The sequence below is a fragment of the Schistocerca piceifrons genome, chromosome 4, assembly GCF_021461385.2.
Source record: "Schistocerca piceifrons isolate TAMUIC-IGC-003096 chromosome 4, iqSchPice1.1, whole genome shotgun sequence".
Classification (NCBI taxonomy): Eukaryota; Metazoa; Arthropoda; class Insecta; order Orthoptera; family Acrididae; genus Schistocerca; species Schistocerca piceifrons.
This window is the reverse complement of record NC_060141.1, coordinates 669,569,893-669,583,219: the sequence shown is the minus strand read 5'-3', so window position 1 is coordinate 669,583,219 and position 13,327 is coordinate 669,569,893. Positions and strand designations below refer to the sequence as shown.

At 43.1% G+C, this 13,327-nt stretch overlaps 1 protein-coding gene across 1 annotated transcript in view; it reads left to right on the top strand.

The window, feature by feature from the left end:
* Positions 1 to 13,327, top strand: part of LOC124795412 (B-cell receptor CD22-like) — a 125,331-nt gene that overhangs the window by 23,512 nt on the left and 88,492 nt on the right. Inside the window, exon 5 of the mRNA XM_047259433.1 lies at positions 8,580 to 8,710. Coding sequence (XP_047115389.1) covers positions 8,580 to 8,710 — 131 coding nt within the window. The remainder of the gene's footprint in view (positions 1 to 8,579; positions 8,711 to 13,327) is intronic.

Genomic DNA, 13,327 nt, shown 5'->3' with positions numbered 1-13,327 from the left:
AGGTATGTTTCATCATTTTATTTCGGTTGTTCCGATGTGACACATGTACCTTTGTGAACTTATCATTTCTGAGAACGCATGCTGTTACAGAGTTATTGCCTGTAAATACCACATTAATGCAATAAATGCTCAAAATAATGTCCGTCAACCAAATGCATTTGGCAAAACGTGTAACGACATTCCTCTCAACAGCGACTAGTTTGCCTTCCGTAATATTCGCACATGCTTTGACAATGCGCTGACGCATGTTGTTAGGTGTTCTGAGGATCACGATAGCAAATATCCTTCAACTGTCCCCACAGAAAGAAATCCGTGGAAGTAAGATCCGGTGAAAGTGCGGGCCATGTTATGGTGCTTCGACGACCAATCCACTTCTCATGAAATGTGCTATTCAATACCACTTCAACCGCACACAAGCTATGTGCCGGACATCCAACATGTTGGAAGTACATCGCCATTCTGTCATGCAGTGAAACATCTTGTAGTAACATCGGTAGAACATTACGTAGGAAATCAGCATACATTGCACCATTTAGATTGCCGCCGATAAAATGGGGGCCAATTATCCTTCCTCCCATAATGCCGCACCATACATTATTAACCCGCCGAGATAGCTGATGATCCACTTGTCGCAGCCATCGTGGATTTTCCGTTGCCCAGTAGTGTATATTATGCCGATTTACGTTACCGCTGTTGTTGAATGACGCTTCGTCACTAAATAGAACGCGTGCAAAAAATCTGTCATCATCCCGTAATTTGTCTTGTGCCCAGTGGCAGAACTGTGCACCACGTTCAAAGTCGTCGAGATGCAATTCCTGGTGCACAGAAATATGGTACGGGTGCAATCGATGTTGATGTAGCATTCTCAACACCGACGTTTTTGAGATTTCCGATTCTCCCGCAATTTGGCTGCTACTGATGTGCGGATTAGCCGCGACAGCAGCTAAAACACCTACTTAGGAATCATCATTTGTTGCATGTAGTGGCTGACGTTTCAGATGTAGCTGAACACTTCCTGTTTCCTGAAATAACGTAACTATCCGGCGAACGATCCGGACACTTGGAGGATTTCGTCGAGGATACCGAGCAGCATACATCTACATCTACATCTACATTGATACTCCGCAAGCCACCCAACGGTGTGTGGCGGAGGGCACTTTACGTGCCACTGTCATTACCTCCCTTTCCTGTTCCAGTCGCGTATGGTTCGCAGGAAGAACGACTGTCTGAAAGCCTCCGTGCGCGCTCTAATCTCTCTAATTTTACATTCGTGATCTCCTCGGGAGGTATAAGTAGGGGGAAGCAATATATTCGATACCTCATCCAGAAACGCACCCTCTCGAAACCTGGCGAGCAAGCTACACCGCGATGCAGAGCGCCTCTCTTGCAGAGTCTGCCACTTGAGTTTATTAAACATCTCCGTAACGCTATCACGGTTATCAAATAACCCGGTAACGAAACGCGCCGCTCTTCTCTGGATCTTCTCTATCTCTTCCGTCAACCCGACCTGGTACGGATCCCACACTGATGAGCAATACTCAAGTATAGGTCGAACGAGTGTTTTGTAAGCCACCTCCTTTGTTGATGGACTACATTTTCTAAGCACTCTCCCAATGAATCTCAACCTGGTACCCGCCTTACCAACAATTAATTTTATATGATCATTCCACTTCAAATAATTCCGCACGCATACTCCCAGATATTTTACAGATGTAACTGCTACCAGTGTTTGTTCAGCTATCATATAATCATACAATAAAGGATCCTTCTTTCTATGTATTCGCAATACATTACATTTGTCTATGTTAAGGGTCAGTTGCCACTCCCTGCACCAAGTGCCTATCCGCTGCAGATCTTCCTGCATTTCGCTACTATTTTCTAATGCTGCAACTTCTCTGTATACTACAGCATCATCCGCGAAAAGCCGCATGGAACTTCCGACACTATCTACTAAGTCATTTATATATATTGTGAAAAGCAATGGTCCCATAACACTCCCCTGTGGCACGCCAGAGCTTACTTTAACGTCTGTAGACGTCTCTCCATTGATAACAACATGCTGTGTTCTGTTTGCTAAAAACTCTTCAATCCAGCCACACAGCTGGTCTGATATTCCGTAGGCTCTTACTTTGTTTATCAGGCGACAGTGCGGAACTGTATCGAACGCCTTCCGGATGTCAAGAAAAATAGCATCTACCTGGGAGCCTGTATCTAATATTTTCTGGGTCTCATGAACAAATAAGGCGAGTTGGGTCTCACACGATCGCTGTTTCCGGAATCCATGTTGATTCCTACATAGTAGATTCTGGGTTTCCAAAAATGACATGATACGCGAGCAAAAAACATGTTCTAAAATTCTACAGGAGATCGACGTAAGAGATATAGGTCTATAGTTTTGCGCATCTGCTCGACGACATAGTACACGCCCGTTGGGCATTTTGATCACAATAGCCTTATATCAACACGATATAGACCTTTTCCGCAATTGGTAAACGGTCCATTTTAACACGGGTAATGTATCACGAAGCAAATACCGTCCGCACTAGCGGAATGTTATGTTTGTGACTATTACAGCGCCTTCTATAACAAAGCGAATCCAACTAAAGCATGCATATTTCTTTACGTTATACACTAATATGTAATTAAAAATGTGGGTTCCTATTTTAAAAAACGCAGTTGATATCAGTTTGAACTATGCAGCGTCATCTAGCGGGCCAACCATACCGCCATCTGGTTTCCCCTTCAAGCTAGACGAGTTCCGGTCTTTGTAGTTTTTTCGTTTGATGCTTATTTCGTGAGGTATTTGGCCCGGTCACTATCAATGGACCACCCTGTATATTTCGGGGAAGCAATGAGGAAAATAGAAGAGAGATTTAACAGTGGAGTTAAAATTCTAGGTGAAAGGAGGTCAGTGATAGGATCGGCTGATGGCAATGCTGACCTCAGGGAAAGTGAAGAAGAATTACAGGATCTGTTGAATTAAATGATCTAATGAGAACTGAATATGGACTGATAGCAAATCGGAGAAAGGCGAAAGTAACGAGAACTAGCGGAAATAGGAAGAGCGAGAAACTTAACATCCTATTTTGGATTCACGAAGTAGGGGAAATTAAGGAATTCACGCGTAACAGAAAACGCATACTCGGGAAGCGAGGAGGACGTAAGAGTAAGACTAACACTGGCAAAAAGGGCATTCCTGACGAAGTTAAGTGAACTAGTATCAAACTTAGGCCTAAATTTGAGGAAAATGTTTTTGCGAACACACGTTTGGAGTCCATTACATGATAGTGAAACACGGACGGTGGTTCAAATGGTTCAAATGGCTCTGAGCACTATGGGATTTAACATCATAGGTCATCAGTCCCCTAGGACTTAGAACTACTTAAACCTAACTAACCTAAGGACATCACACACGACCATGCCCAAAAAAGGATTGGAACCTGCGACCGTAGCAGTCTCGCGGTTCCGAACTGCAGTGCCTAGAACCGCACAGCCACCGCGGCCGGCGCGGACGGTGGGGAAGTCAGATGAGAAGAGAAGCAAAGAATTTGTGATGTGGTGCTAGCGACGAATGTTGAAAATTAAGTGAACTGACAAAGTAAAGAGTAGAGAACTTATAGGGTTTTCTTCAGAAACGGGGGGGGGGGGGGGGGGGGGGGGTGAGGGGGAGGAATTAATGAAGAATACTGACAAGAAAAAGGGGCAGGATGACAGAAAATGTGTAAAGACAGAGATTAGCTTCAACGATGATACTAGATGGAGCCGAAGAGATTCCACTCCCCCAGGCCAGAGGACTGCGATCGACTCTGGGTATGATGGCACAAACAGTCAGCGCGCAATCCGCATGCGATACTAGTTCCATTCACCATAATCATCCGTCCAAAAGGAACCACTTGACTGCATACTGGCATTATCTCCGACCCTGCCGATATTTCCCTTAGGGCTCAATTACCAGCCAACGATACAGTGATCCTAATGGCTAGCATACCAGGCCTCTTCACATATCCAGACTGCGTAAGAAAATCAGCCACAGGCCTAAAGGGAGAGGCATTCCGCAGTGGCTCAGAAAGGGTAGCAGTTCGTAAACGTTGTAGCCAAGTCGTGAGGAGCCAGCCGTGCAGTCCATTCATTCTTTCGCCTTCCACCGAGTGACATGTAAACCCACCTCTGTCCACCACTCGCTCTCGAGTGAAGACGGACCTGTCAAACGTATATCGGAAGACACAGCGGCCATCAGGTCATCAAGGTATACCAACGCAGCAAAGGTGTCGCAGTTCTCGTCACCGGCGGCCCACAGTCGGCGCAGCTTTGGGCAGCATCCAGAGGCTGCTGATCACAGCCAACCCATCTTCCATCTGTTAACGGGCGGCAACCAATTATCTTTGTTTTGAAGAAAATAGCTATCGACAGTTGTAATTTTATGAAGTATTTTATTTGGCTATCATTTTCGGTGCCTCATTGGCATCACCTTCAGGCCCCTATACGCGTAGCTAGATACGCCATCTCAACTTCCACGCTATAATCGGGATCCGAAAAATCAAATGGCTTCCGTATGTTACTGAAACTTCTTTGTAGACGCGAACTACCCACATCTACAGAGAAATTTCAGAAATCTACGGAAGCGAGTTGAAATTAGTGAGCCCTATCATAGCACGAACATTTAAATGATGTATCTAGCTACGCTTGTAGGGGCCTGAAGGTGATGCCAATGAGGCTCCGAAAATGGTGACCCAAATAAAATAATTAATAAAGCTAAAACGGGCGATATTAATTTTATTCGAGACTTTTACTAGCCGCAGTTGCATTCTATTTATAAAAGATGTATCTGTAGAAATTTTCCTTGCGTCCACCGCAACAAGCACAGTTCCTAGCCATACCGTAATGTGTAAAAATAATGGATAAGATCTCAAGAAAAAAGCAGTCTGATGTTACTTAAAAATGAGAAATTTATTCACTAAGGTGCTACTGAAGTTAGAATATGCGTGAAATACACAAGAAGGGTGAACAAACACTAAAATCTGCTGTGCGTGGTTCTCACTGTAGCCTTAGACCATAAGATCCGCATGCTATTAAACTGCTCTTCAGAAATTTCGCTACTGAAAATGGATGTATCAACAATTACTTTTTTCTACAAACTCTCTTTAGATAAAAGCTACTGCAGGAAATAAATGTAACTTCCTAAGCGCTGATATAAACTATGGGCTGTCTACTTACACAAGTCTAAAACGATTGGTGACGGAAAAGTAGCAAGAGGATACGATCTATCGCAATATGCACAAAGATTTATGCAAAAGCAAAAACTTAGAAGTAAATTGGTAAACAGTAATCTGTATAGTAAAATGCACAGGTGTAGTTCACTTCTTCGGATTAGAAAGTGAAAAAACAGAAACTAATATAAATTACGAAGTATCATCTAACTGCTACAGCTGGTGATGCTAGACGGGTATCCCTTTCAGATCGGCGTCTGCCGCTGCCTGTGCACAACAGGAAAACATTGAGGACGCCAGTAAATACCTTGAAAGACGAAACATCTAAAGAGCACATTTAAATCTGTTATGAACACTGATGAATCTTTCGTAGCGAAATATATTCACGTAATTAAACGCACAACAATAGTCAATAAATCAGAAACAAATGAACACATACAATACTCTTATATACACTGACGGAAAAAGAAATCGCAACACCAAAATATACATAACACAGAATAACGAAATTTCTGGAATGCACTTGTCGGGATACGATATTTAAACCATACGATATTTAAACGATCAACTTTGCACGATCACTGGTTAATGTAAACGCGAGATAAGCTATTGAAAATATGAAATGTTGATACATTAACACTTTGCCGTCCGCACGTCTGCCAAAAATTTATTCGCTTGGCGCCGACAGCGCTAATTCGGATTACTTGGTTTGTCGCCGGCCGCTTGTCACCTTTGCGCTGATGAGAAGCGTCAAACACACTGACTTTTGCGAGCTTTAATTTTCTGGAAATCCTCTATAACGCCGTATCGTTCCACAAACTCGAATTTTCTTTTCAAGTAACTTCTCTGCAAGTTCTACACTGTGAAAATAATTATCCATGCAGATGTGATGCCACTTTGCATCAGAAAGTATCAATAGTTCCATCACGGTTATGGCTAAAGGCTGTCCAACGCCGGAACACATCTTGAATCAGGAAACGTATCCCGTACTCGAATCACACAACATCCGAATGAGCAGGCCGTATTTCGTAATTTTCGACGGATCAAAAACTTTAAAATTGAACCGTCCACTCCACGTTATCATTCCTTCATCAATTGAGATTTTTTTGACTTGGATTAAACGTTTGTTTAAACTTTTTGGAAAAATGATCAATTAGGAATTTCACTTTGACAGGCCGGTCGGCATTATCCGGTTTATTGTTTCTATCGGAAAAATGAAAAAATGATAATATTTGCCTGACCCGGTTGCGGGACATCGTTTTGTTAAATATCGGTGTGTCTATAAACGGATTCGTTGACCAGTAACCACCGATCCTTTCTTTTTTTACATTTCCCCTAAGGATAGCAAGCCCAAACCATTTTCTAATTTCGGGTCCCGTAACGTCGACTCCTTTGGCATTTTTTAAATACAGTTTCCTTCAATTGCAATTTTTACTGTAGTACTTGTTGCTTTCGTTGCTAATATATTCAAGTAAATCGTTCCCAGTATATAATTCTACGATATCCTCGACGCCCTGTGTATCTTTGGGAAATATGTTTGGACCCAGGGATCCTTCAAATTTATTATTGGTCCTCCGTAAATTCAAAGACTGACCACTGTTCAAAAATGGTTCCAATGGCTCTGAGCACTATGGGACTTAACATCTGAGGTCATCAGTCCCCTAGAACTTAGAACTACTTAAACCCAACTAACCTAAGGACATTACACATATCCATGCCCGAGGCAGCATTCGAACCTGCGAGCGTAGCGGTCGCGGGGTTCCAGACTGAAGCGCCTAGAAACGCTCTGCCACAGCGGCCGGCTGACCACTGTGCACTGTCTTCTTCGTCTGATTCAGCCGAATCAGTTGTAATCGTAGCGTTCGTCGAATTCTTCTTGGACGTATTTCACTATCTTCCTACGACTCTGCTTCAATTTCTTTTTTTTTTTAATCCAGTGTCTTCTTCCCAATCGGCCAAGTCGTCCGAAACGACAGACAAGACGTCTGCGCATTCTCCGTAAATAATCCTATTGTCTCTTTCGTCCGCCACGATGAAAGGGCACAAGTACTTATAAAAACAAAAAACTTGTTGGCGTGTGTAACGTCTTGTCAGCTAAACAAAACACCAACAGAATGGAAAAGGTACTAAAGTGCTGTCGCCGGCCACTGCGCGATAGTATGCTCACGACCCACTGTGGTGTCGCCGGCCACTGAACGAAACTATGCAGACGACACCACTGTGGTCTCGTTGGACGGCATAGTTTCAATAACCGGTGTAACCACCAGAATGTTGCATGCAAGCGCGCAAACGTGCATGCATTGCGTTCACAGGTGCCGGGTGTCTGTTTGTGGGATGGAGTTCCATGCTTGTTACACTTGGTCGGTCAATACAGGGATCGTTAATGCTGGTTGTCGTTGACACTGGAGTTTTCGTCCGTAGGTATGTAGATGACAGTTATCCTGTTGGAAAACTCTCCTTGAAATGCTGTTCACGAATGGCAGCACAGCAGGTCTAATCACTACACTGACATACAGATTTGTAGTCAGGGTGCGTGGGGCAGCTAGGAGCATGCTTCCGCTGTCATACGAAATCGCACCCCAGACCACAATTCCAAATGTGGGTCCTGTGCGCTTCGCCCCCAGACAGGCCCTCTACTGGCCTCCGTATAACCAGCACACTGCCAACACTGACACTGAGGCAAAACCGGCTTTCATCGAAGTAGCCGATTTTCAACAGTTTGTAGAGTCAATGTGGTGCCAACTGCTCCTCAGATTGCCGCTGCAGATGCGGCACCATACGCCACAGCCATACGCCGAACACGATGGTCCTCTCTCTCGGCAGTGCCACATGTTCGTCCGGATCCGGGTCTTCTTGCGACCGTACATTGTCGTGACCACCATTGCCAGCAACTATGTACAGTGGCTACATCTCTGCCAAGCCATTCCGCAATATCACTGAAGGAACATCTAGCTTATCGTAGTCCTATTACACGACCTCGTTCAACATCAGTGAGGTGTTGTTAAAGGCGTCTTTGTTGCCTTAAAGGCATTCTACACTATCATCAACTCATCACGTCCAATGTCAAAGCAGATAACGCTCACGACAATTAAAGCGTCTGATTAAAGCAAACCTGATTTACATCTTCATAGTGGCATTACTAGCACCACTCATGCGACTGGCGTGAAATTTGAAAATGCATCATATTTCAGATGCAGAAAAACGCTTGTCAGCTTTTGTTTATGTCGCATAGTTTCTTACTGGTGTTCCGATTTTCTTCCCTTCAATATATATGCAGTTAAGTAAGTCTAAATGCTTGAATCTCAGTATCTCTGAGCATGGGGGCAAAAATCCCCCACATACTGAAATATGGCATGTACGGTCTGTTTTCAGATGCTCCCATAGTGTCTATACAGTTGGAACGTCCCGTGCGAGCCGACGACATACGAGAGGGTGATAACGTCGCCTTGACGTGTAAATTACGGTCAAATCCGCCCTCGTGGAGAGTGAAATGGATGTTGCAGGTCAGTATGCAACTCAAACACTTAGATTTATTTGTGACATTAAGTAGTTCTGGTTTATTCTAACCAGGAATCCGTTCATGTATAAGTGTCGACGAGCACAAGAAAGAAAGTCTTCATATATACATATATATATATATATATATATATATATATATATATATATATATATATATATATATATATATATTATTATTGGTGTTTTGCCCTTAAAGAGCGCATTTGGACTAAACTACATGGCCAGTTCCTTTTGCTGCCTTCCTTGCTGCCCAAACTTCCCTCATTCGCTCGCTGTGTTTCTGTTTCCGGTCCTCTGTCCATGCTTCTTGTCGGCTTCGTGTCTTCGGCTTCATCTTGATTGCCTTTTTGGTTGCCCATATTTCTTTCATCTTCTGGCTGTGATCTTGCTTTCGTTCTTCGGTCCATTTTATGCCTGTTCGTTTGTCGCATTGTATCTCATGTAGTTTACTTTTCTTAATGATGTTTCTGAACTTTATTCTGTCGTTTATTGTGTCTGCTGTTATGTTGAGCTGGTTCAGGTCGTTTTCTACCTCTGCCACCCATTTGTTGTTTCTAGTGGTTACCCAGTCAAAGATCTGTTTGGTCAGCCTGTGTGATGGCATTCTGTATAGGTGTCCATAGAATTGTAGTCTGCGTTTTCTAATCTTTTCTGTGATTGTCTCCGTATGTTTGTACAGTTCCTCTGTAGGTTTCTTGATCCATATTCCATTGTTGTTAGTTGCGCCAAATATTTTCCTAAGTATTTTCCGTTCTACTTTTTCTAATTGTCTGATACGTGTATGCCCTCGGATTAGTGTGGTCTCTGCTGCATATAGTGCCTCGGGGAGCACCACCGTGTCGTAATGGCGTAATTTGGCTTTTTGTGAGATAGACTTCTTGTTGTAATGATTCCACACTACTTTGTATGCCTTGTCCAGTTTAGTCTTTCTTTCTTCATTTGAGTCTCTGTTATGTCCACTCATTTGTAGTGTTTCACCGAGGTATTTGAAGTTTGCTGTTTTGTAAATCGTGCCATACTTTGTGTTCCGAGATGAGAGTTTCTTTGTGCTCATAAACTGTGTCTTTTCGTAAGAGATCTGTAGTCCAGTTTTGGAAGCGATTTCGTGCAGTTTTTCAATAGCGTCTTTTGTTTCCTTTATACCTTTCGTGACAATTGCCAAATCGTCTGCAAAAGCCAGGCATTTAATCTGTAGGTTTCCTAAGGTTATCCCCCGTTGTGATGTTTCCCATTCTTTTATGACCTTATCTAACACCAGATTGAAAAGGAGAGGTGAGAGGCCATCGCCTTGTCGGACACCTGTGCGAATTTCGAAGGGCTCTGATAGTTCCCCACAGAACTTTACTTTGGAGGTCGTGTTGGTTAAAGTTTGCTCTATGATAGCCCGTGTTTTGTTGTCTACTTTGTATTCTGCTAGAATTTTGAAGAGAGTTTTCCGGTCGATAGAGTCGTACGCCTTTTTGAAGTCAACAAAGGTAATGATCAGGTTCTGTTTGTGTTGTAAAATCATTTTCAGGTTCCAAATTTGTTCCGCACAAGACCGCCCTTTACGGAAGCCTGCTTGGTATTCCCCAATCAAGTGGTCGGTTTGGTATTCTAGTCTGTTCAGTAAAGCTTTAGAGAGGATCTTGTATGTGACCGGTAGTAGGGATATTCCTCTGTAGTTGTTCGGGTTAGTCTTGTCACCTTTTTTGTGTAGTGGGTGTATCAAGGCAGTTTTCCAGTCGTCAGGAATTTTCATGGTCTTCCAGATGTCTTCCAAGATCCTGTGGATGTCTTTGGTGAGTTCTGGGTCTTGTAACTTCCAGATTTCCGCGATGATGCCATCTTCTCCTGGTGCTCTACGATTCTTGAGTGACTTTATTATTTCTTTAACTTCTTCTAGAGTTGGAGGTTCACTATCTGGATTGTATGTGCTCGTTTCTGTCATCATTTCTTCCATGGGGGGGTCCGTGTTGAGCAGTTTTTCAAAGTACTTTGCCAGAATGTCACAATTGTTTTTAGTATTGGTTTCTAGGGTTCCATCCGGTCTTCTGAAGCACAAGTTGGGTGGTTGATATCCAGTCATATTTTCTCTGAACGTTCTGTAGAAGTTTCTTGTATTGTTCTTCATGAAGTCCGATTCGATCTCTGTCAGTCGCCGTTTGTCATACTGTCGTTTTTCATTGCGAATGATTTTGCTTGATTGCTTCTGTGTTTTCAAGAAGTTCATCCAATTCTCTTGGGATTTATGGCAACTAAATTTTTTCCATGCACTGATTCGTTGGTCAATAGCTTGGTCACATGTGTGGTTCCACCAACGGTGTTTCCGTGTTCGTGGTGCTTGTGCTAGTTTCATGGCCTCTTGGATTCTTCGTGAAAGTTGTGTCCAGTCTGTCGTTTTCTCCATTTTAATTTTGTGTAATATTTGTGTCTGGTTTAAAGTAACGTATTCTGGATCTGGTCTAACAATTTTGTTCTTCTGGAGCTTTTTCTTGGGCAAAAGACGAATCCTGATCTGTAGTAGGTGGTGGTCTGAGTCGAAGTAGCCTTTACGGGTGTCTATGTTCAAAATTTCTTTTTGTGAGTCTTTCTGCACTATTACGTGGTCGATTTGTAGTTCTTGCTTTCCGCTGGGGAATTTCCATGTGGTAAGTTTTCGTGCCCCCCCATGAACCATGGACCTTGCCGTTGGTGGGGAGGCTTGCGTGCCTCAGCGATACAGATAGCCGTACCGTAGGTGCAACCACAACGGAGGGGTATCTGTTGAGAGGCCAGACAAACGTGTGGTTCCTGAAGAGGGGCAGCAGCCTTTTCAGTAGTTGCAAGGGCAACAGTCTGGATGATTGACTGATCTGGCCTTGTAACAATAACCAAAACGGCCTTGCTGTGCTGGTACTGCGAACGGCTGAAAGCAAGGGGAAACTACAGCCGTAATTCTTCCCGAGGGCATGCAGCTTTACTGTATGATTACATGATGATGGCGTCCTCTTGGGTAAAATATTCCGGAGGTAAAATAGTCCCCCATTCGGATCTCCGGGCGGGGACTACTCAAGAGGATGTCGTTATCAGGAGAAAGAAAACTGGCGTTCTACGGATCGGAGCGTGGAATGTCAGATCCCTTAATCGGGCAGGTAGGTTAGAAAATTTAAAAAGGGAAATGGATAGGTTGAAGTTAGATATAGTGGGAATTAGTGAAGTTCGGTGGCAGGAGGAACAAGACTTCTGGTCAGGTGACTACAGGGTTATAAACCCAAAATCAAATAGGGGTAATGCAGGAGTAGGTTTAATAATGAATAGGAAAATAGGAATGCGGGTAAGCTACTACAAACAGCATAGTGAACGCATTATTGTGGCCAAGATAGATACGAAGCCCACGCCTACTACAGTAGTACAAGTTTATATGCCAACTAGCTCTGCAGATGACGAAGAAATTGAAGAAATGTATGATGAAATAAAAGAAATTATTCAGATTGTGAAGGGAGACGAAAATTTAATAGTCATGGGTGACTGGAATTCGAGTGTAGGAAAAGGGAGGGAAGGAAACATAGTAGGTGAATATGGATTGGGGGACAGAAATGAAAGAGGAAGCCGCCTGGTCGAATTTTGCACAGAGCACAACATAATCATAACTAACACTTGGTTTAAGAATCATGAAAGAAGGTTGTATACATGGAAGAACCCTGGCGATACTAAAAGGTATCAGATAGATTATATAATGGTAAGACAGAGATTTAGGAACCAGGTTTTAAATTGTAAGACATTTCCAGGGGCAGATGTGGACTCTGACCACAATCTATTGGTTATGACCTGTAGATTAAAACTGAAGAAACTGCAAAAAGGTGGGAATTTAAGGAGATGGGACCTGGATAAACTAAAAGAACCAGAGGTTGTACAGAGATTCAGGGAGAGCATAAGGGAGCAATTGACAGGAATGGGGGAAATAAATACAGTAGAAGAAGAATGGGTAGCTTTGAGGGATGAAGTAGTGAAGGCAGCAGAGGATCAAGTAGGTAAAAAGAGGAGGGCTAGTAGAAATCCTTGGGTAACAGAAGAAATATTGAATTTAATTGATGAAAGGAGAAAATATAAAAATGCAGTAAGTGAAACAGGCAAAAAGGAATACAAACGTCTCAAAAATGAGATCGACAGGAAGTGCAAAATGGCTAAGCAGGGATGGCTAGAGGACAAATGTAAGGATGTAGAGGCCCATCTCACTAGGGGTAAGATAGATACTGCCTACAGGAAAATTAAAGAGACCTTTGGAGATAAGAGAACGACTTGTATGAATATCAAGACCTCAGATGGAAACCCAGTTCTAAGCAAAGAAGGGAAAGCAGAAAGGTGGAAGGAGTATATAGAGGGTCTATACAAGGGCGATGTACTTGAGGACAATATTATGGAAATGGAAGAGGATGTAGATGAAGATGAAATGGGAGATATGATACTGCGTGAAGAGTTTGACAGAGCACTGAAAGACCTGAGTCGAAACAAGGCCCCCGGAGTAGACAATATTCCATTGGAACTACTGACGGCCGTGGGAGAGCCAGTCCTGACAAAACTCTACCATCTGGTGAGCAAGATGTATGAAACAGGCGAAATACCCACAGACTTCAAGAAGA